Genomic DNA, 27,581 nt, shown 5'->3' on the forward strand with positions numbered 1-27,581 from the left:
CCTACGTGAAGGGGCTTTGTTTTTGTTTATCTTCGTTGATTACTACCATAAGTCAAACTTTAAAAAATATATACCATTTCTCTATATTTTTACTCCTTTTTTAACATATTATTTCTTTTATTCTTTATTTCCATAACCCTGGTATGTTTCACTCCTCAAACATACAACAGTCAGGTTTTTCTACAAATCATTTTCACCTGTGCATGGAGACTGAGCCCAACAAAGAACCAAAATCTATATTCCTTCATTTGAGATATGCACCACAGCCATATTAACCCAAATTTGCCTTTCCTGAAAGTTTGTTTCATTTCTGCATCCAAGCAAACACAAGCATTCCTGACGGCCTCTCCTGCCCATGCAGCCAGTGCACTCAGCAGCCCCAAGCACTGTCTTCTTCCCAACAAACATGATTGACAGCTCGTTGGTGGATAGCATAAGCAGCTTGCAAATGTTATTGTTTTTTACTAGCGGTGTGAGATACTGCTCTTTTGTTTGCATCTACAGCTGTTAAATGACATCAATATCTTCAGGACTTTGGGTAAGTTAGGTTAAGAGTATTGATTTCCATTTTATTACGGTATGCTTGAAGGAAAGAAGTGCTGTAGTTTAAAGACAAGCAATGACTCAACTAGTCTGGAGGCTTCGATACAGTTGGTTATTTAATCAGGATACTCAAGGGACTGAAAGATGGCCACAGAAATGGATTTTCTCTGCAGGTCACTACTTTATTAATTTAACAATGGAGAGGGGCAACCTTAAGCTCCTTCCCCACACAGCAGGTATCTCACTGGATCCTGTGTACAATTAAATGGCTTCCCATCAGAAGACCAGTAACTTGGAGCTGACTTTAATCCCTTCCCAGAGTCAGCACAACCCCTATCTTTTTTCTCATTCCTCTGCGAAGAGGACGCAGTAATATGAAAGGAAGGAAAATGTGGAAATTAAGATCTCCCATCCTCTTAATAGGCATGAGTCCCATCTGTGACTTTATTTGTTTCTGGGAGCACTAACTTTTAGTTTTCATACCTACCTTATTAAACTACTGACTGTGATACCTACTTCTTCCCTCTTTTACCTTCACAGTTCTCCAGTTCTTGTCCCTGGCAGTCTACTATGCCTTACATGATACAAAAACTTTTCAACACTCTGCCAGCGTAAGCAGGCATTTAGTTAAAGACATTGGAAACAGGAAAACAAAAATCACTAAATCTCACAAACAGAAACAAAGAAGGTAAAGCAAAAATAGCATAAAGATGGCTATGTCACAGCCAGGGCAGGTTTAGGTGAGAGCGTCCCTTATTCTTTCAGGCATGCTCCCCTGTGCAAGCCAGTGTTTCTGAGGCTCCTGCATATTTGAATGCAAAACCTCCCTTTCCTCTCCAGCAGTTGCCCATTCCCTTAAAAATCATGGAAAACTTTCTTACACTGAAAAGTCCTAGCTATATAAGAAGGAAAAAGCAACTTTCTATAGCTTTTCACTCTCCCCTGTATCTTGTATCCTTCCAGCTCTGCCTGGAACAATGGAGTTTACCACTGCTATAATGAAATTCTCTCATTAAATTACACTAAAAACTACAGCAAACTCTATTATGCTCTGAAGCCAACAGCTTTAACTCCCAATTCCTCTGACAAGGTCTATGTTGTTATAGGGGCTCCTCAGGCCACACTGCTCAGTTCATCACTTTCTTTTTATGGTTGCGATAATTTTTCAAACTGCAGGTTTTGCTCCCAGCTGATGGCAATTTTGCTGCCTTTTCTTCCCTGCTGTTTGACTGCACACAAGGCAGACAGGGAGATCCCCTTGGCTTGCAAAGTCACTGCTGTGCAAAACTCTGAACATCAGCTGCAAATGAAAAAAAGTCATGCATTTTTTATAATTTTGTTTACAATTTCATTCAAAACTATTTTAATTTCTTTCTCTTTTAAATAATGATTTATCTTATTACTCTAATTCTATGTCATTATTTTCTGCAGTTGAACTATTGTATTTCTTATGGCCGTGTTAGTAATCATTTCTGTCCCATTCAGATTGGTAACATTTACTGAAACTCTTGTGTGTTCATTGATGTCATGCCAAATGAAATCATTGCTCTGTCATCATTCTCCCAAGTCTGTATTAAGTTTATAAAAGAGAATGTTGCTTTCTTTGATCATTAAGTTGCTGAGTACAATGCATTAGAAAAGATTTTACTGCTAAGTTACTTTTGCGAGAGACGTAACAGCATGATACAATAATTCATTAAATATGTAATCATGTCAAGAATAGTTAAAGTTTTGAAACCTGTTCAGTCAGGATTTTTTATTTTTATATGACTGATAATTGTCCTGAAATCGTCCTATTGTTACCTAATGTTCAACTTCAGAAACAAGGACTCCTCTTGATCTGACAAACAATGTTATCTTTTCTGAAGACATTCCCTCATTTCTTTTAAAACAAGAATATTTGTTGGTTTTGGATGATAAATATTTAAGGTGACTGAAATAATTTCTTATCTCTCAAACTGTACCTATGTGATGAAACACTTCCATATCTTCTTGTTGTTATTCAAGCATCAACACTTATGGTTACATTCAAAAGGCTGCATGGACAAAAGCTCTATGTGATTTGTTGGGTGAGAGGCCAATCTAGATGATCTTTCCCATCTGGTGTTTAAGTCTACAGAACCAGCTCCTCTTTGACATCTTGATTCTGCAATGCAAATTACTAAAATGTACACCTGCAACATAGAATTTTCCTGTTGATATTACTCTTTTGTATTACTCATTTATGTGATGGTAATCAAAGCATCACAACACACAGAATTGCAGATGTGTCCTATCTAGTATTTGCAAACCAAACCAAACCAGTTCTGTTGCTCAATGTGCCTCCTGTTGTATAAATCCTGTTACTAATAGAGAGCCTGCACTCAATTCTTTGCGAAGTCTTATTCAGAACATCATCTTTTATTATGGCCAAAGTGTTTCTTTCTTTCTGAGTTTGATTCAAGTTCCAAGAAATTGTTACTTTCAAAGCCTCTCTTGAAGCTATCATTGTCTGCATATTTTCTTTTTCTTTTCTTTTTTCTTTTTTCAAACTACCATTGCAGTCTTCGATTTTATTTTATTTTTTAATTTTTATTTTTTTTTATCTTTCAAAGCAAGCATTCTCTTTCTTCTCCCTTATGACATCCTTTAATTAATTTCTTTTTCATATGAAATACAGCTCTGGATACTGAAATTTTAATTTATCTTTTCAGATCTTTGGGATGGGAACATTATTTTTTTTTAGACAGAGTAAACTTATGACATCAACATTCTTTTTCAAAAAGGCTCCTAGAAACCCAAACACATTGCCTTCAATAATGAATAGTTATTTCAAGGCTTGTGTAACACGGAAATAAATAGTTTACATTTCTTTGAGTAAGAGAGAAAAAATCATCTGAATTTTTAAATGTAGCCTTTTTTTTTTTTTTTTTGACTGGAAGCACTACGAATTTTCAAAGTCTAAAAAAGAGGAAGCAAAGGAATAAAATAATTATATGAAAACTGTCATTAGCATCCCATAGTTGGCAGTCACTAAAATTTACAGGCATCCTAAAAAAAAACACTGCTGCTGTCTGGGATGCTAAAATTGTTTCCACATGTGGAAAACAATGAGTAACAGCCAGAAAGCCTGAAGTTTCAGTTGTGATAGGCTAAAAATTGTCAGTAGTATTTTTCAAAACACCATCCACTGAATTTAGAAATCTGCTCAACTTTACAAGACTTAAATTATACAAGTTCTTAAAATAAAACCCCCTTTTTGTTGTTTAGAAATGCCTAACTATATTATATAATATCTCAGTGAATTCACTGATGAAAATAAGAAGTTACAAATGTCAGGACTAAAAAAAATCTCATAAAGCTCTGGAATGCTGCAAACATCATTTCTCTGCATTAACAACCATACGAGGAGCTCTGTGGACCTATGGTAATTCCTTCAGTGCTTCTATAAGGCTCCCAATACCACCTACCTAGCCTTTTCTCTCCCTCCTTCTCCATGCCAACAGCTCAAAATGTCCTGACTGTCCTGTTCCTCTCTTTTGTTCACACATTCCCACTGTATCTTGATCTTTCTCAGCATCTTTCTCTTCCACTCCATAAGAAGACGGTTGTGTAATGCCCATCATCCCAAGCAATTCCATTTCCTTCATTTTTATATCTTTTAGTTCTACAGACATGAAAAGAAGCTGCTCACCCTGTGTTGGTCAGTTAAATGCTAGAGCACACACACGGCTTTATTCGGAGGGAAAAAAAAATAATGATTTTTTGTTTTCTTTTTATTTAGGATCAATTAAAAAAAAATCAGACTCAAGCATCACTGACAAATCACCAATTATATTAATCAGAATCCTTATTCTGCAGCCCTGTCTGGGAAGTGGAAGTGGTCTACCTGACCTCCACTCACAGCTCTCAACAGGCCAATGCATCAAGTGAAAAAAGCAGTGGTATTTCTGAGGAAACTGGGAGAGTGAATGTATCTGCAGGACCTTTGACTTTCAAGCGGCTCTTGACTTCTGCTAGCCAGGAAAGGTCAGAGGAGCAGAAAGAGCCTGGCTTTTCTGGCACCTGCGCAGCTGCTGAAACAAAGGAAAGAATTAGTTGGGACAAGAATAAAACCCCAAGTACCGTAGACTATTTAAGTGCTTTAGGGAGTAATTGGGAGTGGAGCCAAGGAAGTAGCATTGGGCTACTTCCCATGGTTTTCAGGGAGACTGATGTCATCTGAACAGTGCTCTGCCTCCTATGTATTTGCAAAATTTTACTGTATGCCATTAGAAGGGAGAATTTGTTGGGGACCACATCAGGTTTAATACTATTTATTAGCTGTCCTTGCCTTTGGCTTTGTTTAAGACACACTATATGTTTTTAATTGTCATTTTAGGAGCACAGAGGCCCTTAAGCATAGGCATTCTATCCATAAAAATGCAACAGTAATATCAGCAGGAGGTTTCATTAAAACTTTGAAACTTCATCCACTCTTTTCTCATTATTTTTTTTTCTTGGTGGCTAGGAGCTTGAACAGTGCATGCTTACAGCTGGTTTTAACTACACTTTTTATTTTAAAAGCTGAACTGTGAGCTTTAAAAAATCACAGTTAAAATCTTTAAAATCAACAATAAATGTGTGTAAAGTTTCTGCATAACAAGTTTATTTGGGGAGGGAACGTTTTTTCAAAAAACAAATACTCTAAAATTCCTCTACCTTCTACTTTATTTTTCTGTCCATTAACTGAATTTATACCTGCTTTATGACAAATGTCTCGAGTTATTTGCTGAGTCTTCTTCTACTTCAGTTACATTTCTCTCCTCAGTGTGGTCCTCTTTGTACCTTAGGAAAGGCTCACACATTTGTTTCAATTTTTGTAAAACTACTACATGCTTATACATTTTGTGCGAAATTCTGACAAAATTGGAAATATAAGAAAAAAAGAAAAAAAAAAGGGAATGTGAATATTTAGGCCAGGATTTAATTTTTGGGACTTGGTCTAAATTGCATGCAACTAGCTTTGGTTGTAGAAAGTGCAGTAAGCTATGGCTCTGGGTAGTAATCTATAAAAAGAAGCTGCTTAGCACATCTACTGAACACATTTGTTCACTTACTGAATGACTTTAGTCTGCGAAAGTCAGCAGAGGACCAAATATCCAATATTCCAGAACAGTGAAGAACACCAAAGAGCTAAACTGTGTGTCTTGAAAAATGTAGCCATTATTAAAATGAATTTCTATATAAACCATTACTTGTCAAAAATTGAAAACTGAATTAAAACAAACAAACCAAAGAGATGAAATGACTTGAGATGGAAGTTAACGCAATCATAAGAGGTGCAGACTGATGCAGAATTACTAAAAAAGTACTTGGGTTCTTGTTATGCTCATGCCTACCTTCAGTAAGAGAACACAACAAATCAAACTATAGATGGAAAAGTTACAGTTATTCTATACGACATTCTTCCTAACAAAGATTTGTCCACTGCTTGCACATTCTAGTTTGAAATGACTAAGGGAGGCTTCAATGAGGCTTCTACAATTGCTCTTATGAGATTTGTACAGAATTATAGCCTACAGTCCTTAGAAAACTTCTCTGCCATTAAGCTTGACTTTTTCTTTCTGAACTTGATCATGTAACTGCTATTAACTGATATCAAACCAAGTAATGTCCCTGTCTGAACTGGCACGAGCAACCTTCCGTGTTCCTGCCTTTCTGTTACATTTCGTCTTCCACTCCATTATTTCTTGCCAAGCCCTGGAAACCCTGTTCATAAATCACTCTTCTCTGTCCTCTCATCACCAGAATGCTCTTCTCTGAACTCTCTCAAACCCTTCTGGTAAGCTGGTGTGTAGAATAACACACCATGTTCAAGAAGAAGTTAAACCAAGACTAAGGGGGTCTATTAGTGACTGTTCATATCCCATGGCAATGTGGCCAGTAGTTGACAAGAATTCAGATGATTATAAGCAGGTAATCTTTTGAACTACTGGGACATCTAAGTCTTTTGATGTAGAATTAAATAAATGAAGGTATAGGATCAAGTCTAGAGAATATGATTGTAGTGGAAAATAAACGTTATTGATAGCTAAACTAATGAGTAATCTCTACTGACGGAAAAAAAAAAAAAAAGGATAATTTACACATGTTCCAGAAAGCTATTACAAAGAACACACACAACATATTTATTTCTACTTATTAACAATTAAAAACATCCCCTGTACAAAAACACAAAATAAAAGCAGGAGAACAGAGAAGCAAACAACAGAACAGGCCTTCTGAAAACTTGCAGTAATAAAAGAGGAAAGGGTACTTAATCATTAAGGAATGCATTTTAGTAGTGGCTTTATCCTTCTGGTTTGTTATTGGTAGAAAACATGACCACTGAAGACTTTTTTAATGGTTGGAATGCAGAACAGATTCAGTAAGGCAAAGTATCTCATATATATTTTATTCATGTTTCATAAATGTAAAACTATACAAAAATTGAAAGTGTGAGTTGTACTTCTGCTTGGTTTTCAAAAAAAAAAAAGAATATCAAAACTCATAAGTAAAATATTTACTTGTTAATGAATTAAAATGCATCAGATTAAGAATGTGGTAATGCAACATTAGTGTTTTTATTTTTTTATCTCAAATTTGTGAAAAAACTTCAATGAAGATAATACTTTTTACCTTATGAATTATTACTGTATGTATGGAACCAAAAAAAGCTGGCTTCTCTCTCTGCTCTCAGCCTCATTTTTCACAAATCCTCTGCCTAGTTCCCACCCTAGGAAGGTGCTCTGAGATTTGTAAAGCACATACTGTTTACCAAAAATTTAGTGGTTTTCGTATCTCCAAACATCTGCCAGCCATCGGTTTATCCACTGCAGGACACAAGAACTATCTCAGAGAACATGTAAACCTTCAAAACTAAAAGCTGAAATGGGACTGACGGAGAAGAAGGTAAAAGTACAAACTGAAAGTTGTCACGTACTGTATTCATGAAGCTTCAGTGTATATCAGAATTTCAGTTTTGGAAGTAGTTTTTACTGTTACATTTAAAATAAATGTTCTCAGTTATTTTCAGGGTTTAGCTTATATAGAAATAATTCTGTTTGGAGTATTTCCAAGCACACATTCTTCAAAACTTCACTTTGTTCTTGACATAAATTGAAAACAATAATAGAGATATACTGTACCCAGACTTCAAAATGGCATTAAAGAGACACATTATCAATATGTTTAAAACATTTAGGAAGCTCAGCTTTGCATCTTTCTAGTGAATGACTAGATACTTAGAGTGAGTATTATCTGTTCCAATAAACTGATGTGTGTGAAATGCTGTGAATAATAGTTATTTTATGCTTAGGTAATGACAGCGTAATATAACTGAAATCTGTGCTAATAGGCAAAAAGAAGCCCCTTCCAGCTATTTCTGTTACAATCATCAGCAGCAATTTTCAGCCCATCTCTCTTGCTCTCTGCCTCTCTCACATAAAATATTACTTTAAGTGTATGTTAAAATGATTGTTGCTAATTTTAAAAATCAATAATTGGTACCTGTCATCCATATGGAGAAAAACAAAATAACCAGACAATAAAGAAGAAATTTTCATATACAAGAGCTGCATTTTTCATATTTCTGCAATAAAAGAGAGTGGTTATAGCTAATGATGTGTTTTTATATGGGCAAAACACTAAACTCAGTCTAGGTAACACTACAGAATGTTCTGACAAAAATGTATAGAAATATATAACGTATATGAGAACTGGTCAGCTACTCAAAGTAGATTGAGACGTCTTCTGGGCTATGAGTTATTCATAAAGTCACCCTGACATTTCTTTGATGAATGAATTATCTGTTATTTATTAAACTGGTTGGATGAAGTCTTGTCAGCTACATAAGTTATCTGCAGTTCTTCAGTTTGATGCTTGTTGTATGACTAGTAATATATATTACGTGGAGATGCTTAGCTCTGGATGCTGAGCTTTTTAATCACCAGTACAGTGACCAGTAACAATTCTCATACCTTCTTACATGCCACTGTGGACCAGAAAACACCTGTACACCACAATTTTTTTAACTTCTGGAGACTGTGCAATTTCTCGACTATCAAAAAATTCTGAATTCCTGCCTGTAAACATATAACAGCACAGTCCAAAAATAGTCATGAACTCAGATCAGCACAGATTCACTAAAATATTCACTATTTTTCTATCTGATCAATCTCTAATGCATTCATAAACTACAGCAATCATGATCTGTTAATTATTTTTAACAGTGGTGGAAGGACACTTTTCATCTGGAATCCTATGGATCAGATTCTGATTTTTGACTCCTTATCACTAACGGTTGTGTTACTTGGGATAGGTGCTCCCCAAAAGTTTCTCCATAGCAAAACTGGATGTATAATTAGAATCTTCTATCTATTCTGCAGCATACAACTGCTGAATGCCCTTTCCCTTGAATGAGAAACAGGTAAACAAAGCACACATTAATTTCAAAATAAAAGCCTACACATCAGGCAGTTATTATGTGGTAAGTGACCCAATGCAATTTACACTAATTCCTTGCTGAGTATTCTGATTTAAGGTGTCTCTTCCTGTACTCAGAACCTTTTACAGGAATTTTACCTATAGAAATAAATATCTTACCCTCAAAACATTCCCATATTTCTTGATCTACAGACAGCGAGCAGAACAAAGTAACAGCAAGTAAAGACTTCTCCTTTTGCATTTACAAAAGAGGACACTGAGTGCTGAAACTCACTGGGAAGACATAAAAATGTTTCTATAAACAGACACTCCAGAGTGAAATGTAAAAACATATTTAGTTTTCTGTTGACGGTCTCATCGCTCATACAGAACAGATTCACAGACAAACAAAAATATTATCAGCTAATGAAAGTGCTTTTTTATATCCCAAAACTGGGTATGAATTCAGGAAAAAAAATGTTTTGTGTGCCTGGAAAAGGCAATATTTGTGAGTGCAGGTATGCAAATATGCATTTCTCAGTGAAGAACAGAGCTCCTCACATACAAGAAAATAATTTCCACTTTGATAAGGGTTTTTACTTGAATGAGTGGTTGTGCTGTACAGATTCCTTCAATTCACTTAGAAAAAAGTGGATATTGATACTGCTTGCAGTTTCCTACTTATTTCACAGCAATCCATATTCATGTCTAACCAGTGCTGCACCTAGAGAGGAAGCTAAGACCATTCCTTGTATGGAGGCAATTAAGCACAACTGAACATGTAAGTGGCCGGTGCTGTGGGTACAATTCAATCAAGCAGATCCATAGGGGTGGTTTTGATATTCCTGTCACATCAAAGAAACAGTACCCGGCAGAGAAAGATCTAACAAGTTACAAATGAAATAAGAATAAATAAGTCTGAGCGAAAGCAAAAATAAGCACATGGTCAAAAGGGCTGGTGTTACCTTGGAAGTGTTATATAGTGTTATTAGGGTGGCGTGTTAATTTTTTCCTCATAAATTTCCCAGGTTCCGCCACCAGGGAAAGGCTAACATTCCCCCTCCCTTTGTTAAAGATATATCTATCTTGCTGAGTCTTGACAGCCCTATCATGTCAGCCCTCTGTAGTAGCAAAGACTGTTTCAGCAAGGAAGGGGAAAAAAGGAAGGAAAAAAAAAAAAAAAAAGTGAAAACTGATGTGATCTATTCTGCTTCCTGTGGGCATATTTCACTATAGCAGATCCAGAGGGATGCTTTGTTATTCCTGTCAGATCAAAGAAAGAGATAACAGAAGAAAATATAATAGGAAAAATAAAACCCAGAAATGAGGGTACTGAAAAACACCACAAGACTACCACATCATTATGACTTTTCAATTTATTTAAATATGCTAAATATCAAGTCACCACCAAAGAAATAAATATTGCATAGGCCATATGCTCTGTTAGCTGCCAGCAAAACTGTCCTCCTAGGATTAGTTTACAGGCATAGCAACTGGCTGTCAAACTCTAGCAATTTTAATAATTTTTCAATTTGCTGTGTGAGTTGCAAGTACGCTCAGGTATTTTGACAGGTGGCTGTTCAGAACAAATATCTGAGCCCAGTCGCTTCTCACTGCCTTGCTTTCCTACACACTTACAATCCCTCTTGGACTAGGGGAATGCAAGCTTCTGCTGAAGGTGCAGCATGCTTGCAGGATAGTTACCATGCTGTACAGCTTAGCTGTATTTGCAGCTCACATTGAACATAAGGAAGACAAGAAGTTAGCCTAAAGCATAGAGTAAACCAATAGCTGTGTAATATAATGTTTCACTTGAATTTTTGGAACATTTCTAATCCCAAACAAGATGAATGTCTAAAAAAAATAATCAATAATTAAAATACAAAACAAAACAAACAAAAAAACTGAAATATTCCTTTTCCATGAGGCAATACTTAAGATTCTATGATTCTGTATACTTTTGGTATTATATAGGCTTAATCCACTATACACTATCTGAACAGTCCCATTACATTATTTTAAGTGTGTTTTATAAGGTGTGTTAAAAATAATTTTAGCTCTTCTGTTGCATTTCCTAATGACCAGTATGACTATACTGTTCCTTTTCAGCCACAACACTTTGTGTCACTTGAAAAAAAAAAAAAAAAAGAACTTTTGATTTTATATTGTTCAGATTTCCAGGCGTTCAGATGCTTGGTTTATGCAAAAATCCTAACATTGTTCTAGGTATTTCAACTTAGCTAAGCAGAAATTGGGAAAAAATGAGGCTCTTGAAATCTATAGAAATTCTGGAGAAAAACGGAAGGGGAATTATATTTTCCTAAATAAATAAATCAATAATACAGACTATATTGCAGATATTATTCTTTATGCATTAACATTCTTAGCATCAACACTCTGAAGTCAGCAGAATCTATCCAGTGGAATGGACTTGGATTATGATGTAAACTAACAGTAAAGACAATTCCAAATAACATTTAACGTCCAATATAACTACTGTTTACATATTAAAAAGAGATACAGGCTTTGTACCAGGGATGTTCTGTCATGTTTCTCCACAGGAGTAGACTGTCATGGTAAAGTTCATTATCAATTACTGCTTTACAAGTACAAGATGAGTTAAGCTGTCATAATTTTCTCAGCCAGAGATCCTGTGCTGTCAAAGAATGTCAATTTTTAATCTGACAAAAGGAAGAAAATTATCTGTTATTCTGACCTCTAATTTCTTGACATTTTAATGCTGTAATTGCTGTGGTTAGTGCTGCAACCATGATTTCACCTGTCAAGTAAGAATGAATCAATATCCTTAAGCTATTCTTCAAGTTTTAGCTTTCACCTCACTGCTTTTACATTAAAAAAAAAAAAAGAAAAGAAAATGTAAATGGTTGCAATGAAAAAAAAAAAAAAAAGAAAAAGAATAATCAATTTTGGGCCTAAAGAATATTTATTTTGCTACACATTTTTTCTCCTCCTTATTACATATGAAAACAATTTTGCATCATGTAGATTAAGAGAGACTACTATAATTGACAGACCCAGAGAATTTCCCATTTTCTAATCATTGAAGATCTAAAAAACAAAATTCAGGTTTATATGTTCTGTGGAGCATTTAAATTAAGGCTTTAATTTTGCTCTTGTTTTACCATTTTTCTGTTTTTTTTTTGTTGTTTGTTTGTTTTTTTTTGTGCTACCAGAAAATGACAAAGGTTTTTGAAAAATCAAAATCAGTGTGTTAAATGAAATCAGTTTATTTTACCCATCAAGTGCATATCTTAAGTTCCCGAAGAGTTATTACAGGGACAGATGTATGGGATTTCATAAACTTCTGTAATCTAAAGTTTAATGCAATCCCACCGTTCTTGTTTCATCCACTCTGAATTTGCAAAATAGAAAACAAAGAAAGCAAGCCAGAGACACTCTTATACTATATAGGTCAAAAGGTAAAACAGCACAGGATGGGCATTTGTAGTGTTAAAAATTAGAGTTCTTTCAGGGCTCCTGCACACGAGGGATAAAGATGTGGGTAATGGAAGGGATGAGCTATATCATCATTAAATATATTTTCGTTCCAGTCAGATGGCTACTGAAATTACACCTTTATCATTCTTAACAGAAAGCTAAGAGTAATATATTCCTCAGTGGTTAAGTGAGGTGCTCAAGAAAAGGGTCAAGCAAAAATGCCAAGGTATAGCATGAATAGATCGCCAGGTTCTACCTTTTTTAATGATGTCCTTCAATCAGCTCAAAACCTGGATCTGAGGTTTTATTTGGAGCCTCGTATCACTGAACAGGTTCTGCTGGGACTCAGTTGCATATAAAATTAGTTATGGCCCCACATTGAAGAGTCTACTGCTGTATCTGGGGCCATGGGCAGCTGTCAATAAACATGTATTTATTTGCTTATTTCAGTGTCATTAATTGAGAACATTCATCATCTTTAGGGTAACAAAACAAGTGTTCCAGTTTATTTAGAAAATAAATATCAAGATAACTTAGAGGATGAGATATGAATTTTCCTGGATAACTGCAAAGCTCAATTTTTAAGTTAATGCTTCCAAGAAACCAGACAGCACCACCTGCCACTGTAAAACATTAAACAATTGTTATCATTAATTGTATAGAGTCTAGTGTTTCTATCTTTACATTTCTGTATTTCTGAGTGGTCTTCATAAGCTTTAAAAGATCCTTTTTGCTTTTAATTTACTTTCTGGAATATCTACTAGAAGCAAGAATAAGAAAAAAACGTGTCAATGAAAAAATATACCAGACGGCATATATATACTTGTAACAGAAAATATCCAAATACCTGATCTACTAGATCATCAAGAAGTCAAATGCTTTATTACTGAACAGAGAATGTCTTTTTTACTTTCATAAACAGAGCCCAAAGAAACAGAAAAAGGCTCTAAATCTGTCTGTATTTACATGTGTGTTATAACTTCTAATTAAAAACAAATAAAAATATTTTAACCTGTTTGTACCAAACCACAAACCCCCAGTGTCAGAGCTCTGTTGAAGGAGAAAACATACTACTTTTACATATGTGCATAAAACTTTATATATATGCATAAAACTAAAATTCAGAGAATTCTTTTTTTTCTAGACATTTTGTCTTCTCATTACTAGCAATGTATTTTATTTACTAATCTTACTTGTGTCAAAGATAAAGTTGTGCTTTCATAAGTTTGCTTGGCATAAATAAAAGCCTAAGAAGAGGTTTATATGCTAGTGACTGACAGGGCATGGGTTAGATGTACAAGTGAGTGCACAAAAACACATCCATGAATTTCTTGAAATTTCTGATGACAAGTTATGCATGTAAGTAGAGCCACAGGAGAGCTGAAGAGTTTCATCATGTCATAAGATGTTAAATAAGGTGCACAGACCGACAGATAGACCTCAATCCTACAAGCTGCCCTGTGGGAGCAGACCTTTAAATTCAAGACATAGGAGTCTGCCCATGCAAATCAAGACCTTAAGCCATGCAAATCCCTTGTATTCATGCTGCTTGACACCTGTTTTATACTTTAAAAAAACATTGCTCCTTTGTATCTATAGTTTTGTACCTTTTTGACTCTTCCCATGCCCAGATTTAAATGCAGAAAACAATTTTGTAGATGTTAACATTAAATATTTGATGCAGCAGTATCAATGCAATTCTGTCCATTTGTAAAACTAAGCAAATACTGTTCATAGAATATTAACTTTGCAGTGCATGGGATGAAAATATAGCTATAGCAGCCTAGGGGTATGAATGAGGTTTTTTGTTCTACTCTTCTAAAAGCACCATAGGTAGAAAGATGCAACTCACTATTAGAAAGCAACATGACAAAACCCAATATGAAGTCGAATGTAAATGCTTCCTAGAACCTATTTCTTTCTGAAATCTGTAGATTTCTGTCTCCAAGACGTAAAAACAAACAAACAAACAAGCAAACAATAATGCTTCGCCTGGCAATGTATAAATTATTACTGTTTTACATACAGCAGATGGTAGCTATCTGGGGGAATGGAAGATTGTGTGTACAGCTTCATCACAGCAGTACTCATCTAGCAGCTGTTGCTTCTTCACACTTTCCACCTCATTTCAATTGTTTTATCCAACGAATGGATGATATTTGAGAAATAATCATTCAAATTAATAGTCTTACTAAAAACAAATACAGTCACTGGAGGGAAACATATATCAAGGTAACTAGAAAAATTTTCTTAAAATTTACTGATAAATTTGAAATGCACACTCTATTTATGCACGTACATATATTACACACATATATACAAACATAAATGCTTGTATGTACAACAAATAGCAAACACTTTCTATTTTGGCAACATTTTGATTATGCTTTACATGATTAACAGAAGAGTAATCTGAATCATTTCCATTGCCCATCTAGCAAATATTTTCTTAATCACATATAAACTTTCTCCTATATTATCTGACTGAAAAGGTGAGATTTTTTCCTATGACTGTGATGTAGTTTTTCTCTTTAGTTTCTTGGTTCTATTAAGTGAACTTCATAAAAATAAATTATAAAAAGTAGCAGAATTTTAAATTACAGAATATATATTATATTACAATTTTCCATATCATAACTGACCATAAAATATATTAGTAATTCCAAGCAAACAAAATACTTTGGGACATCTGTTTTATTTCTAGATTATTAATACTTGCTTCAGAAGTCACCTAGGGCCCACAATTTTCTGCAGCAGTGAAAGATGGAAAAAGTACCATTTCTTGCGAGATGACAGCAGTTTTTAGACTGAAATGGCAGAAACACCTACCTCCCTGAGGACAGGATCAGTGATACTGTCCAGGTTCACAGAGCCTTCATATGTTAGGTAGTGGAAAACATTGAGTGCACGCACTGCTTCTGGTCCTCGCTGCTTGTAGCCAAATATAAGGTCAATCCACTGATGAAGTTGACATGACACAAACTCACTTTCCAGAGCCTGTAAGTGAAATTTAGAGTTAGGAGGTAAATTCCATCCTGCAGTTTCATGCTTAAGTTATGCCTTACTATGTCTTGTTAACTGAAGAAACATAATGGGTATCATTACATTTCCTGTTCAGGCTTATTCGGTATATTTGAAATCCTTCAAATATTAAAAACCAGAATTATATCATGAGAGAAAAGCTAAAAAAAATATTATTCTTTCATTCAGCTTTATATCACGCTAATTTTCTTCTCAGCTACTGGCTTTCTTCTAGCTGCAAGGGTTTTAATTATTAATTTTTGGGCTTGTCAAATAAGTCAGCTAATTTGTCAAGAGAAACTGATGAAAGTGGGAAAACAATTTCATAAACCCAATCTTCCAGCTCATTTTCCAACTAGTTCTAATTATCTTTATATCTAAAATGGAAACTTGAGGATTAAAAAGCTGTATCGGCAAAATGAGGTTCTGAACTCGTTGTGTGAATTGTGACTAATTCCTCAAAGGATAGGAGCATTTTTCACACTCATTTCTGATATGAGGTTGTCTCAACGGGGAAAAGACAGGCCACGACTAGCTAGTTTAAAAATGGCTTCAAGGATTGCCACTCCGTTGCTCAGCATATGGAAAGAGATTAATATTAGACAGAGGAAATTGATGACAGCCTTACCGTTGAGTCTGATGCAATCAACATACCTTTATCAGACATTATTGGCATCCTTAGCAGATACCACTGCCTGACATGGAGCTTTCAAGTCTGAATGCATTACACTGTTTCTCCTTACCCCTCTACCAGACTAGCTGACTGAGAATTTATTTAATATGCCATGCTGGCGCACTCATTCCTTCATTCCCAACACTACCTTCAGAGAAGGTCTGATAAACAAGAACTGGTAGTAAAAAGATTTTTGTTCCATTAACAAAGCTTTTATATGTGTCTTTCCCCAAAATACACCACAGTGCTGCCTTTGTACACTGTTGTATACCTTGTTCCCTTTGATCAGAGCAGGTGAGGTTCAGTTCCTAGCTCTGGGAACTAACTTTTAATTATACAGTTAGAAGAAAATGAAGTACAGAATCACAGAATGGTAGAGGTTGGAAGGCTCCTCTGGAGGCCCCTGGTGCCACCCCTGCCCAAGCAGGGACACCCAGAGCAGGCTGCCCAGGACCACGTCCAGGCGGCTTCTGGAGATCCCCAAGGAGGAGACCCCACAGCCTCTCTGGGCAGCCTGTGCCAGGGCTCTGTCACCCGCCCAGCACAGAAGTGCTGCCTGGGGCTCAGAGGGAGCCTCCTGGGTGCCCGGCTGTGCCCATGGCCTCCTGTCCTGGCACTGGGCACCACTGAAGAGAGTCTATCTCTGTCTTAAAAATAAACAAATAAATAAATATTAGTTTTAATACAATGTGTTACGTAAACATACATCTCAAGCTTACTGTTACTGACTACACACGACAGGTAGAGCTGGCAGGAACCCTCTATGTTACATTATCCAATACTTTTAATTCTCAGATTGTGACTTTTGGTGCTTTTTTTTGTTTTATTTTTATTTTTTTTTCTTTGTCTTGCTTTGGTTTCTCTCCTGAGAAATCCTAATTCCTCCGTTGTTTCTAGCACAGTGCCACTACTCAGTGGAAACACTTTCCACCTAGGACAAGGTTTCATGTCTGCCCCAGGAAAGTTTAAATTTCATAGGGAGATAAACTTTGTAAAAATGTATTTTCATTGTATTAATTTACATCAAAAGGAAGAAACTTGAATAAGTAATAATCACCAGACACTAGAGTACCATGTCACACACTGCCCACCAGCAGCAGCCCCCTGCCCACCACCCCACAGGCAGGAACAGCAGCCAGCAGAGAAAACCAGCCCTGTCTGCCTCCCCAGATAACCATGCAATCATTCCTCAGACGTTCCCCCTAATGCTCCACGTGGAAGAAGCACTCTCTATGCCATGGTGGAAATCTGGACTCTTTTCTGTCAAAATCAGTGAATGTTATTTCTGAGGAATATCGATGGGAAGGCTGAGGCTTAATAGCTGACATGGAACTCAGTTTTCAAGGGCTGACGTTCAGGACTGTATAAGAAACTACAAACAAATGTTGCAGAGAAATGTATAAAAATGTGTTGTTCCCTTTTCAAATTCAGAGGCTATCACATGCAAATTGTGACTAATATTATTTAAATAGCGTTAATACTATTTAACACTAAATATTATTAGACTAATAGTATTTGGTTTCAAAGTGTCACCCCATAAATAATTAGAAATGCCAGATCTGTGATTATATTTTATTGCATGCATGCAACATGATATAGTTAGTTACTGCACGATCTCATATAATATTTTTCATAGGACTTTTACCTCATTTAGTATGCAGGATGATAGCATGCAAGGATAAACTTACATATGCGATGGCAATCATAAATAAAGCACTTCCTAACTTTTAAATGCTAAATTTTTAATGTTCCTTTGCATGTAAGAAAATTTAAAACAGAATTTAAAGCCTGCTGTATCCATCCATTCCAGCATCCATCTCTGACCAACTTACAATAAGCAGCCCACCTGTTCTCTTTCTCCTCCAAACTTTGCATATTTATAATGTTCATTTGCAGCAATATCTATTATTTAGTTATTAAAAAGTACTTCATGGAAAGGAAATGTTAGGCATTTGCTTTGGTCAAAAATAGCATCTTTATTTCTAGAGTATGCAGAACATTTTAGGAAACTGTCAAAGCTTTCAGATAAAAGTAGACTATTTAAAGGTTGGAGAGTAAATTTGAAAAAAAACATGCTTGGGTCAAATCAGCATATTTCACCCATTATCTTTTCTAACATCCTCTCCCACATAGTAGGTAGGAGAATTGAATGCCTAAGTTATGTTTCCCTGAGGCAGGTTCAGATTGCATGACCGGCCCCTACTCAGCAGCTTGTCATTCCTGAGAAGGTCTCAGTGACCCTGGCAGGTCTGAAGAACTTCTATTTCACATGGATGAACTACTCTTTAATAACTTACTACATAAATGAGCTACTTTTCCATTGCAGCGTGTCCTGTCTTCTGCTTTAAGCAGATTTATTGTACTATGTTTAGAGGTCTAATGCTTTAAAGGTTTGTATGCTGAAATGCAACACAGGATTTGGGGAAATTTGTAAGGGGTGAAGCCCAAAGGGGAGGCTGTGAGGATGTTTGGTCTGGCAAGGGGAATACCTGCCAGTCTCCGTGGTGGAGGACTACTGCGATGGGGATTTTGGCAGAGACGGGCTGCTGCCCCTCCACACAGGTCCCTCCTGAAAATTTATAAGTGCGTCACTGTCAACAGTACATGGTTTGGTTTCTCATGAATATGCAATGCTCAGTGGGGAATAGGGTGAGAGAATTTTTGTGTAAATATAATTTCTAGGTACAATAGTAACAACATGCAGAAAAAAAAAATCATTAAGATAAGCTGTTGATGGCCCTACAGAAGATGGTATTCAAGAAGATTGTGGCTTTAAAATATACTGGGGACATTAATTTTGTGAGCACATCTTCAATCTGAAATGTGACTAAACAAACAATCAAAAAAGAAAAATAATAATTATTACTTATATAATTATATATGTCCTGGTGAATATGAGTCATCACTGTGCCCTTGCTGCTAAGAAGGCTAATGGTATTCTTGGCTACATTAGGCAAAGTATAATCAATAGGTCAAGAGAGATCCTTCCTCTCTGCTCTGTGTTGGTAAGGCTGCACCTGGAGTGCTGTGTCCAGCTCTGGGCTCCCACATGCGAAAGAGACCTGGGCATACTGGAAAGAGTCCAATGTAGGGCAACCAAGATGGCGAAGGGACTGGGGCATCTCTCACGTAAGGAGACGCTGGGAGACCTGGGACTGCTCAGCCTAGAGAAGAGGAGGCTCAGGGGGATCTCATCCATGTCCCTAAACCCCTGAAGGGAAGGTGCAGAAAGGACGGGGCCAGGCTCTGCTCAGTGGTGCCCAGTGCCAGGACAGGAGGCCATGGGCACAGCCGGGCACCCAGGAGGCTCCCTCTGAGCCCCAGGCAGCACTTCTGTGCTGGGCGGGTGACGGAGCCCTGGCACAGGCTGCCCAGAGAGGCTGTGGGGTCTCCTCCTTGGGGATCTCCAAAAGCCGCCTGGACGTGGTCCAGGGCAGCCTGCTCTGGGTGTCCCTGCTTGGGCAGGGGTGGCACCAGGGGCCTTCAGAGGAGCCTTCCAATCTCAGCCATGCTGTGATGATTTTAGTTAGTCCTGTGTGGAGCCATGAGTTGCACTTGATGGTCCTCGTAAATCCCTTCCAACTCAGGATATTATATGATTTTGTGATTCTATGTGATTCTATATAGTACTGAATAGTATTTTCTGTGGTATATTATATATGTATATTAATGATATCACATATATATTAATAATGATATAGTATTATTTATGTCCTTTAAAAAGATTCTCACTGTTAAACAGAAATAAACTGATATCCTTTTTTGTTGTTGTTGTTTTCTATTGTAATTGACAATAGAAAAATGTTGTGAGATAAAGATAAATATTTTGAAGTAAAGGTACTGTGTTTCTTATGTGTTCGCATGCAAGTGTATGCACACATGTTCCACAGGCTGAAAATCTGACCTGTAACTGTTGCAAAATATAAATATAAATTAGTGAGTTGATGCTTATGTATAAGCTAAATAAAGTAAATATTAGCCAAGTTACTGCTTAGTGAGATCAAGTTCTATAGCTATTTTCAATTTCAATTCTGGGCAAATGTAGGAATTTCATAAATCACTCCTCCGTAACATTAAACCAGGAACATCTGAACATCTACACTTTCCACTAGATGTCTGGCTTAAGAAACCTAGGTAATTGTACTTACACGAAGTTTCTCTCCCTTAAATTCCGAGCTTTGTGCAGTACAAAGGCAGCACAGTTTCCTCTTCTATCATCCTAATTTGGAGTTATAATGATGTTTTATAGAGATTCCAATAGGAGGCACTGTTTTTTATTTTTATGCAAACCATGTGTTGTGTAAAGTATCTGGAGTTCTACATTTATTATAAATAAATTTATATTTATAGAATAAGCTATTCTAACACCTTTCTAGCACATGTGCATTTTGCATTTAGTCAGGTATTTTTGTGTACTGAGAAGAGAAAAGCACTGAATGTACAGATTCTCTCAGCCTAATATTTCTTTTACTCATGTAGCATTTCTTGTACTGATTATAAGAGTAAACTCTTTCTAATCTGATTATAAGAGTAAAAAGGAAATACTGATATCTGGAATTAGTTCTCTTTGTTTAAGCAAAGTACTCTTTTAATAAAAGTGAGACTGAAGAGCATTGTACATATTTGGGTTATTAAGGGATGTTTGCACAGAAACATCATTTACGTGTGCAGCTTCGACATTTACATAGATTCTTCAGTGATATAGAAAGTTTCAAAAAAAAAAAAAATCCCAGTGATTTCCCAGTTTGGTTGAAACCCCTGTGAGCTGAATGAGTTTAATAGTATTAAGGACAAACCTTGGCTATAGACACAAAACAATCAAACAAGCTACTAGTGATGAAATAATACAAAATCTTATCTACTGCTTATCTGCTAAGAAAGGAATGTCAGCTGCTGCTGAATGGTGAGCAGAAAAGATAAATCTTCCAGATCCTCGCAGAATAGAGATTTCATAATAGAGGTATCTAATGACTATTCAAGAGGCTTTTTAATTATGAAATACTACGCATGCTTCTCAACAGCCAGGGAACTGTACAAAAATGTAATTGGCAGCAGAAGAGTGTAAATAAATCATTTCAAAGACAGAAAGAAAATTCAATCTTAGTAACAGTTATGTAATAGGAACAAAATATGTATAACAAAAACAGGACACCATTTAGGCTTTCAAAAAATAATTTATGTGAATGCATTTTACTCAACACTGTAATTTGTAATTTAATATGTGCCTAAGCCATAATGAAAATATCATTATAATTAACTTTGAATTACACGATATTGCATCTTTTGTTTCCAAACTAAAGAACAGTTATTATAAAAGCTCTGCTTCAGTGTTTCACAGTGGTGTTCCCCGCCTTGATTTAACATGCTTGACTTACTGACTGAATATGCTCTATTTCTGGCTCTCAGGACTGCTCCAAGTCTGTGGGGATTGAGAAGCTGAGCAGGACTACAGATGCACATCTGTGGAAGGTTTTATGTGTGTTTTTTTTTTTTTTCCTTTTTTTTTTTTTTTTTCCTGGTAAACTGGGAGATTATGATTGATGAGCCCAGCATTAGGGTAATGTTATCAGGGACACTTTCTGCCTCTGTCCTTTGTGCCATCACCGAGGTCAGACCATAATCATGTTAGCATTGAACATAGTGCTTTATTAATGTTTCATGAGTAAGTCTGTAGTAATCAGTCTAGCTTTGTATGGATAAATAAAACTGCTACAACAATCCCTGATGTATACGCTGAGTGCTTTAGAATCTGCTGCAGTAGGTCTTAAACATAACGGGACTGTCTTTTCCAATGTTTATAACAAGTCTAATTTTCCAAAGCTTAAAGGCATCTCCTTTGATGGAAATCAATTTCCACTTCTATTTCTGTGTTTAGTTAGAAATGTATAACACCTGACTGAAAAACTGAATAAAACACCCCAAACCTACCTTCCATTTATTAATCTGAACAGAATTTTAGTAAAGCTTGTTAATCAATTGGTTAATATAAGTCCTTTCACGTCACTGTCTCTGTGGAGTTTGCTAGGTTGTTCTCTGCTTGCTTTGGTAAGCCTTAAGATGAAATGTTGAAATTACTGCTGTTACTAAAAGAAAATGAGCAAGTAGGCCTTATAAAAAGATTTGTATTTATTCCCACATAAAATTATGCTCTATATATGCTGTCAGCAAGCAAAAAATATGTATGAACAGATTAAAATATTGTCAGCTAAGGAAAAAGGGGTTCCTACTCTACGTGACGCAGTACCACATAGGATCCTTTCCAGTGTAATGAAATGACTACTACTGACTTCATTGGACAAGGGATCAGGATAACACTTACTTGAAATATTTTTCAATTTTCTGTGGCTTTCCTGTAAACCTGCACTCTACTCGCTTTGCAAAGCTGCTGTAGAAATTCCAGACTTGCACAAGCTTGCTGTGTTTTACACGTCAGCACCACACCCGGGCTAGCTTTTTTTCTAGAGATAGATTCTTGTGTAACAGCCAGAGCTTGGCCTGGGGATGACCTAACTGAATAATACATCTGCTGACCAGCTCAAAACAAGGACTCTGATGTTACGTAGGGAATGTCAAACGTTCCAATTTTTTTATAATTGTTCCCTACTTTGACCTGTCTGTTTTTAGTGACCAAAATGAAAGTATACAGTCTGTTTACCCTATGCACTAAAACCCTATGTGAGGAAGTTGTTTTTTCTTTTTTCCTGAAAAATCATTACGTTTTATCTTTCAAAATGTAATTCTGTGACTTCTTTCTACACATATTTTCTGCATTTTTCATGAAGGGGATTATCTTACTTTATCTACTTGCTACTTTGTAGTAAGCTTTACAAAGAACTATGCATATACAGGGTTATTTTAACATCCTGAAGTTATTCACATTGTTTCTATCCTCTGAACTGCTTCCAAATGCAAATACTTCTTTTGTCATCTAGTCACCCAGAAGTGAATCCAATATTCCAGGTGCAGTCTCAGAAGGCCCATAGGCAGGTACAACTGTATACATCCGCTGTGATGCAACAATTCTCCGTAGATGGCATCCAAATACATTGGATCCTACCTGGTGTTGTATAGAATTACAGTGATATCTAATCTAATTGCTGTTCATTAACACCCTTCCCTTGCTGCTGCTCTCTTTTGGTACTATTTTTGTTTCCAAACTTCTACTTCCTATTGAATATCTTTAATTCTTTCCTCCCAAGGTGATTTCCCATGTATTTTCTGTATCTAATTCAAATAAATCTATGCCTCTTTCTCCTGTTTTCTAAGCAATTTCCAACTTTATTGTCATTTGCAAACTTCATCAAGCTGCTCACTTCAAGACAGTATGTATCTGTGTAGAACTGAACTTCAACTACTGATCACGCTCTTGCTAAAAGTAGATGCTGGGATGAAGAAAGGCCACACAGAAAATGCCTCCAGGCGAAACTGTGTAATAATGGCATGATACATCTGTGGGGACAGGGGTGGAAGGGTGTGATACATAAATGAGATCATTTCTGATTTTAGAAATTGGAAAATTTCTCAATTAGTTGAAGCCTGTAATTCAAATGCTACAATCTTAACACCAGCTCATCCGACTCATGGCAGTTTTAGCGTACTTACACACATATGGAATCAGTCATTAGTGCTATTACAGCTTAATATTTAAGAAGTATTTCCAGCTTTTAACTACCAGCCCTTATTGAAGTTATAGTCATGAAGGGGCATAAATGCTGTACTTTAAATTCACACAAGCATCTGTTTTCTTCAACAGCCATAAATATCCCAGAACAAAAGTTTTGTATAGAGAACTCCTAAGCTATTTTCTAAAAAGGAGAAATTGCACAACAGAAATCAAACATACTAAAGCTAAAGATTTTCTTCAAGTGATCTCTTATCACATAGCATCTTTTATCCTTCCACCTTTGTGGAAAGATGGAGAAGCACAATCTAGGATATAAAAAGGAACGTTCTTTATAAAATTTCCCCAAAAGAATTAATCAATATGCATCTCTCATTTTATTTCCCCAAAGATGGCAGTTTGTTTATCCTCTGCCACTAAGGTATCAAGCTTCTGTTCTTACAGATGTCAAAACTAAACCTCTGGTCAACTTCAGTGTAATTACTCCTGCGTCCAGCTCAGGTTTCACCACAACCACAACCCAGAAAAAGGGCTCTGTGAAGTGACACGGGCACCCTGGAGATGCTCACCTGTAACTGCGTGTACCACGCTTGAGAATGGAAATAAAGGGTAGTGATCCTTTTAGTCCACACCTTTTTTTTTTCCTGGTAAAACTGCACTTGAATTTATTGCCACCAGCTGTGACAATTAGTTGCTTTTGAAAACATGTTACAAAATATGCATCTATAAGAGAAGGCAGCCAAGAAAAAGAAGGAAAATGTTGTTCAGCTTCTTCCTGCCAACGATGGACTACTCCCTGGAACACATTTCTCATGCTTTGTTTAGTGCTTTTCATAAGCCTCAAGTGACGAGGTTGCCATCACTTCCTTAGGAGACTGCTGTACATATGTCAAATCATTTACTGTTCCAAACAGACACTTCTAAATCACACACATCTAGGAATAAGTTTGTTTTTATAATATTCCTCTATTCTTTTGAACTTCATATGTCTATTTTTCCACCAACCCCTGAAGAACAATTTTCTTGAAATACACATTTCTTGAAATTAAATTGCCAAAGTGATCATAAGAAAAACAACATTGCTAGACATCCAGTATTACCACAAAAGCACTGTAGGGAATAATGCACACGCTGGATGGCTCTGCAACTGTATGGAAGCCCATAGCTTCAAAGACTGTTAAAGTAACATAGATAAGACACATTTTAAGGAAGATCCATTTCAAAAATACAATCATAAATTGAACCATTACTGCCCTAGACATTAGAATATACCTTGTTTTTCCTAAAAATGACTATAAGCATACTTACATATTAATTCTATCATTGATGGAAATCATTATCTGTAAAGTAAAGGCAAAAAAAACAAAACCAAAACCAACCAACCAAACAAAACACAGACACACACAAAACCCAACTACCAATACAGATAAATGTTTTTTCATGCTAAAATTCTGCAGACTTCATAATGATTTACATCAGAGCATTTCTTTTGCACAATTTTTTTAGAGACTGCAGTTGTTGGCTAACGTTTGTATCTCTTGACTTCCAGTTCATCTCTGATGAATGGGAAGTACATAGCTTCCAAAGAGTAAGAAACATAATATTTCTTGCAATACATCATCATTTATAACAACTTTTTATTTTTTTCATGTAGAAGGCAGTGAAGAGAAACAGACTTAATTTTTTCATGCTGTCCCGCAGCATCCAACTCACACCCACCTGATGCCTTTTCATGAGAGAGTAAAAACACAATTTTATTGTAAGATAAAGGGTTCCGTCAAGTAAGACAGAATGCAAATTTTCCTTCACTTTCTATTTTATTTATTTACACCTAGTTCTAAAGATATGAAAAAGCAGCAGCAGGTTATCTTGTTAAAACACAGAAGTCCTAACACAGGCTAAATTAAAGTGCTGCTTACCATCCTGTTGATGCGTACAAAGTCTTCAGGCTTCTTGGCCCAAGGGGGGAGCTCAACATCATTTACAACAACTTCATCTTCTCTGATTCCTAGATTATAGCCATTGCTGTTGACAAACATCTCTGGTAAGTAGTAAAACTCCGGAATTAACTCCTAGGAAGGAGAAAACACAAAATGAGACCTTACATTTATAGAGAGAAGCTAAATGGTGCTGCTGGAATCAGGTTCTATTGTAGTACCCATGAAAGCACTCCTATTTTGCATATGTTTATGTGCATATATTTAAGAATTTTTACGATCTGTTTTCTTGTACTTCAAAAATTTTTCATAAAGCAATATTCTTTGTTTTTCCCATATCTATTGTCATAAAAAGCAAAAGTTTGGAAAAGCAAAGCAAATCAGTGAAGGAGACCTCGTCAGAATAATGCATACAAGAAAATGTATGGTGATCCTATACAGTACTATAAATGAATGGGATGTTTTAAGCAGCATTTAACTATACTATTTAAAAAGGGGGGAAAAAGTTGCTGATAAAACACTTTATTGATTTTATTTATATGCTTTAATGCATAAGAAGAGGTGGCAATTTGATTACCTATATAAGGGAGTAAATTCAGGGTAAATGAATATTTCTACTGTAATAAAGATTCAAAAATACATGGAGAGAAAAATATCACTACAGTGGCTGTTCTTAAAGTGTAAATACATGATATTTAAACTGTCAAAATTCAGTGACTGAGTAGCTTAAATAATCTGTAATGTATTAATATACTAGTTAAGTTAAGGTAAGTTAGAGTGAGAAGTTTTTCCCAATTTCCAGATAGCTAAATAGAAATGCATTTTGACATAATAAATATCTCCATATGTTGCTGTCTATTATTTTAGCAGAAAGTATTGAACTGAAAAAAAAAATGCAAAAGAAAAAAGCTTTGAACTCCACTATCTCTTTTCTAATATCCAGGCATGGATTAAATTCGCTAAATTCCATTGTTAAAAGCACTATAGTATTCAGTTGTGTAACATGATCAAAACTGATGACACAGCACTAGAAACCTGAACCTCTTTGTGGTCCTTTCAAGGCTGCAGACATGCAGAGCATAAAAAAAAATCACTGCAGACACTAACTTATCTAATTAAATCTGTTCTGCAATGCCATAGAGAATAGAACAGTTGAAGCATAGATGGTCCTTTCAAGTTTATTCATTAAAAACATATATTTATATGAATATTTATGTTCAATTTAAGTATTTTGGGGGAAGCAATTTACTTGTCTTCTTCACATCATTTTAATATACTACAAACAATCTGAATTCAGATTAGACTAAAATGCATTGCCAATCAATATCTAACCAGTAGCCACATGCAACAAGTTTGAGTTTGAATAGCTCATTACAAAATGCAATTTCAAAAAGCCAAAAATGTTTAAAAATATTTGATGAGGTAAATACTAAAAGAGCAACCAGAGCAAAGCAAAACAGAAAACAATCCTGAATATCCTGTAAGGTTAAAAGAAAACAGATTATTTTACTGACAATCTTAAATTTGATTGTATACCTCTAATGGTTTTCAGGGTTCTAAAAGCAAACTTTTCCCCTAAGCATGATTCACTAAGTCTCAGGTTCCCTGAGAGCTCAAAGAAGAAGGAACAGTCCTCAAAGTTGGAGAACACTAGACACAAATCTTTCTAGTGCTTTCTACTACTAATTTTGGACTAAGAGCTGGCCACAGAGCAACATGTGCTACAAATCACTAAATGACAGCCTCAAAGGCAGGTCAAATTCCAGAGGACCTAAGAATGCTGAAATATTACCTATTCAAAGCTATATTCAAATTAATATTCAAATGAAACAGAATTTAGTGGTGAAAAAAAGTATAACTTTAAAATAAAGTGCATTTCTATTTTGGATAGATGGCTTGAAAC

General features: G+C 35.9%; 1 protein-coding gene and 1 long non-coding RNA gene across 15 annotated transcripts in view; both read right to left on the minus strand.

Annotated features, from left to right (window-relative positions):
- Positions 1–27,581, minus strand: part of NBEA (neurobeachin) — a 520,716-nt gene that overhangs the window by 33,178 nt on the left and 459,957 nt on the right. For all 14 annotated transcript variants that reach the window (XM_083801108.1, XM_083801105.1, XM_083801107.1 and 11 more), the window contains 2 exons: positions 25,661–25,813; positions 15,256–15,423 (listed from right to left, as the gene is read on the minus strand). In XM_083801108.1, the coding sequence (XP_083657234.1) occupies positions 15,256–15,423; positions 25,661–25,813 (321 nt within the window). The remainder of the gene's footprint in view (positions 1–15,255; positions 15,424–25,660; positions 25,814–27,581) is intronic.
- On the minus strand, positions 3,068–15,246 carry LOC310883296. The gene is made up of 2 exons (XR_014573466.1): positions 12,683–15,246; positions 3,068–4,595 (listed from the first exon to the last, which is right to left on the minus strand). It is a non-coding gene; the product is annotated as an uncharacterized lncRNA (long non-coding RNA).

The sequence above is a fragment of the Anser anser genome, assembly GCF_964211835.1.
Source record: "Anser anser genome assembly, chromosome: 1".
Classification (NCBI taxonomy): domain Eukaryota; kingdom Metazoa; phylum Chordata; class Aves; order Anseriformes; family Anatidae; genus Anser; species Anser anser.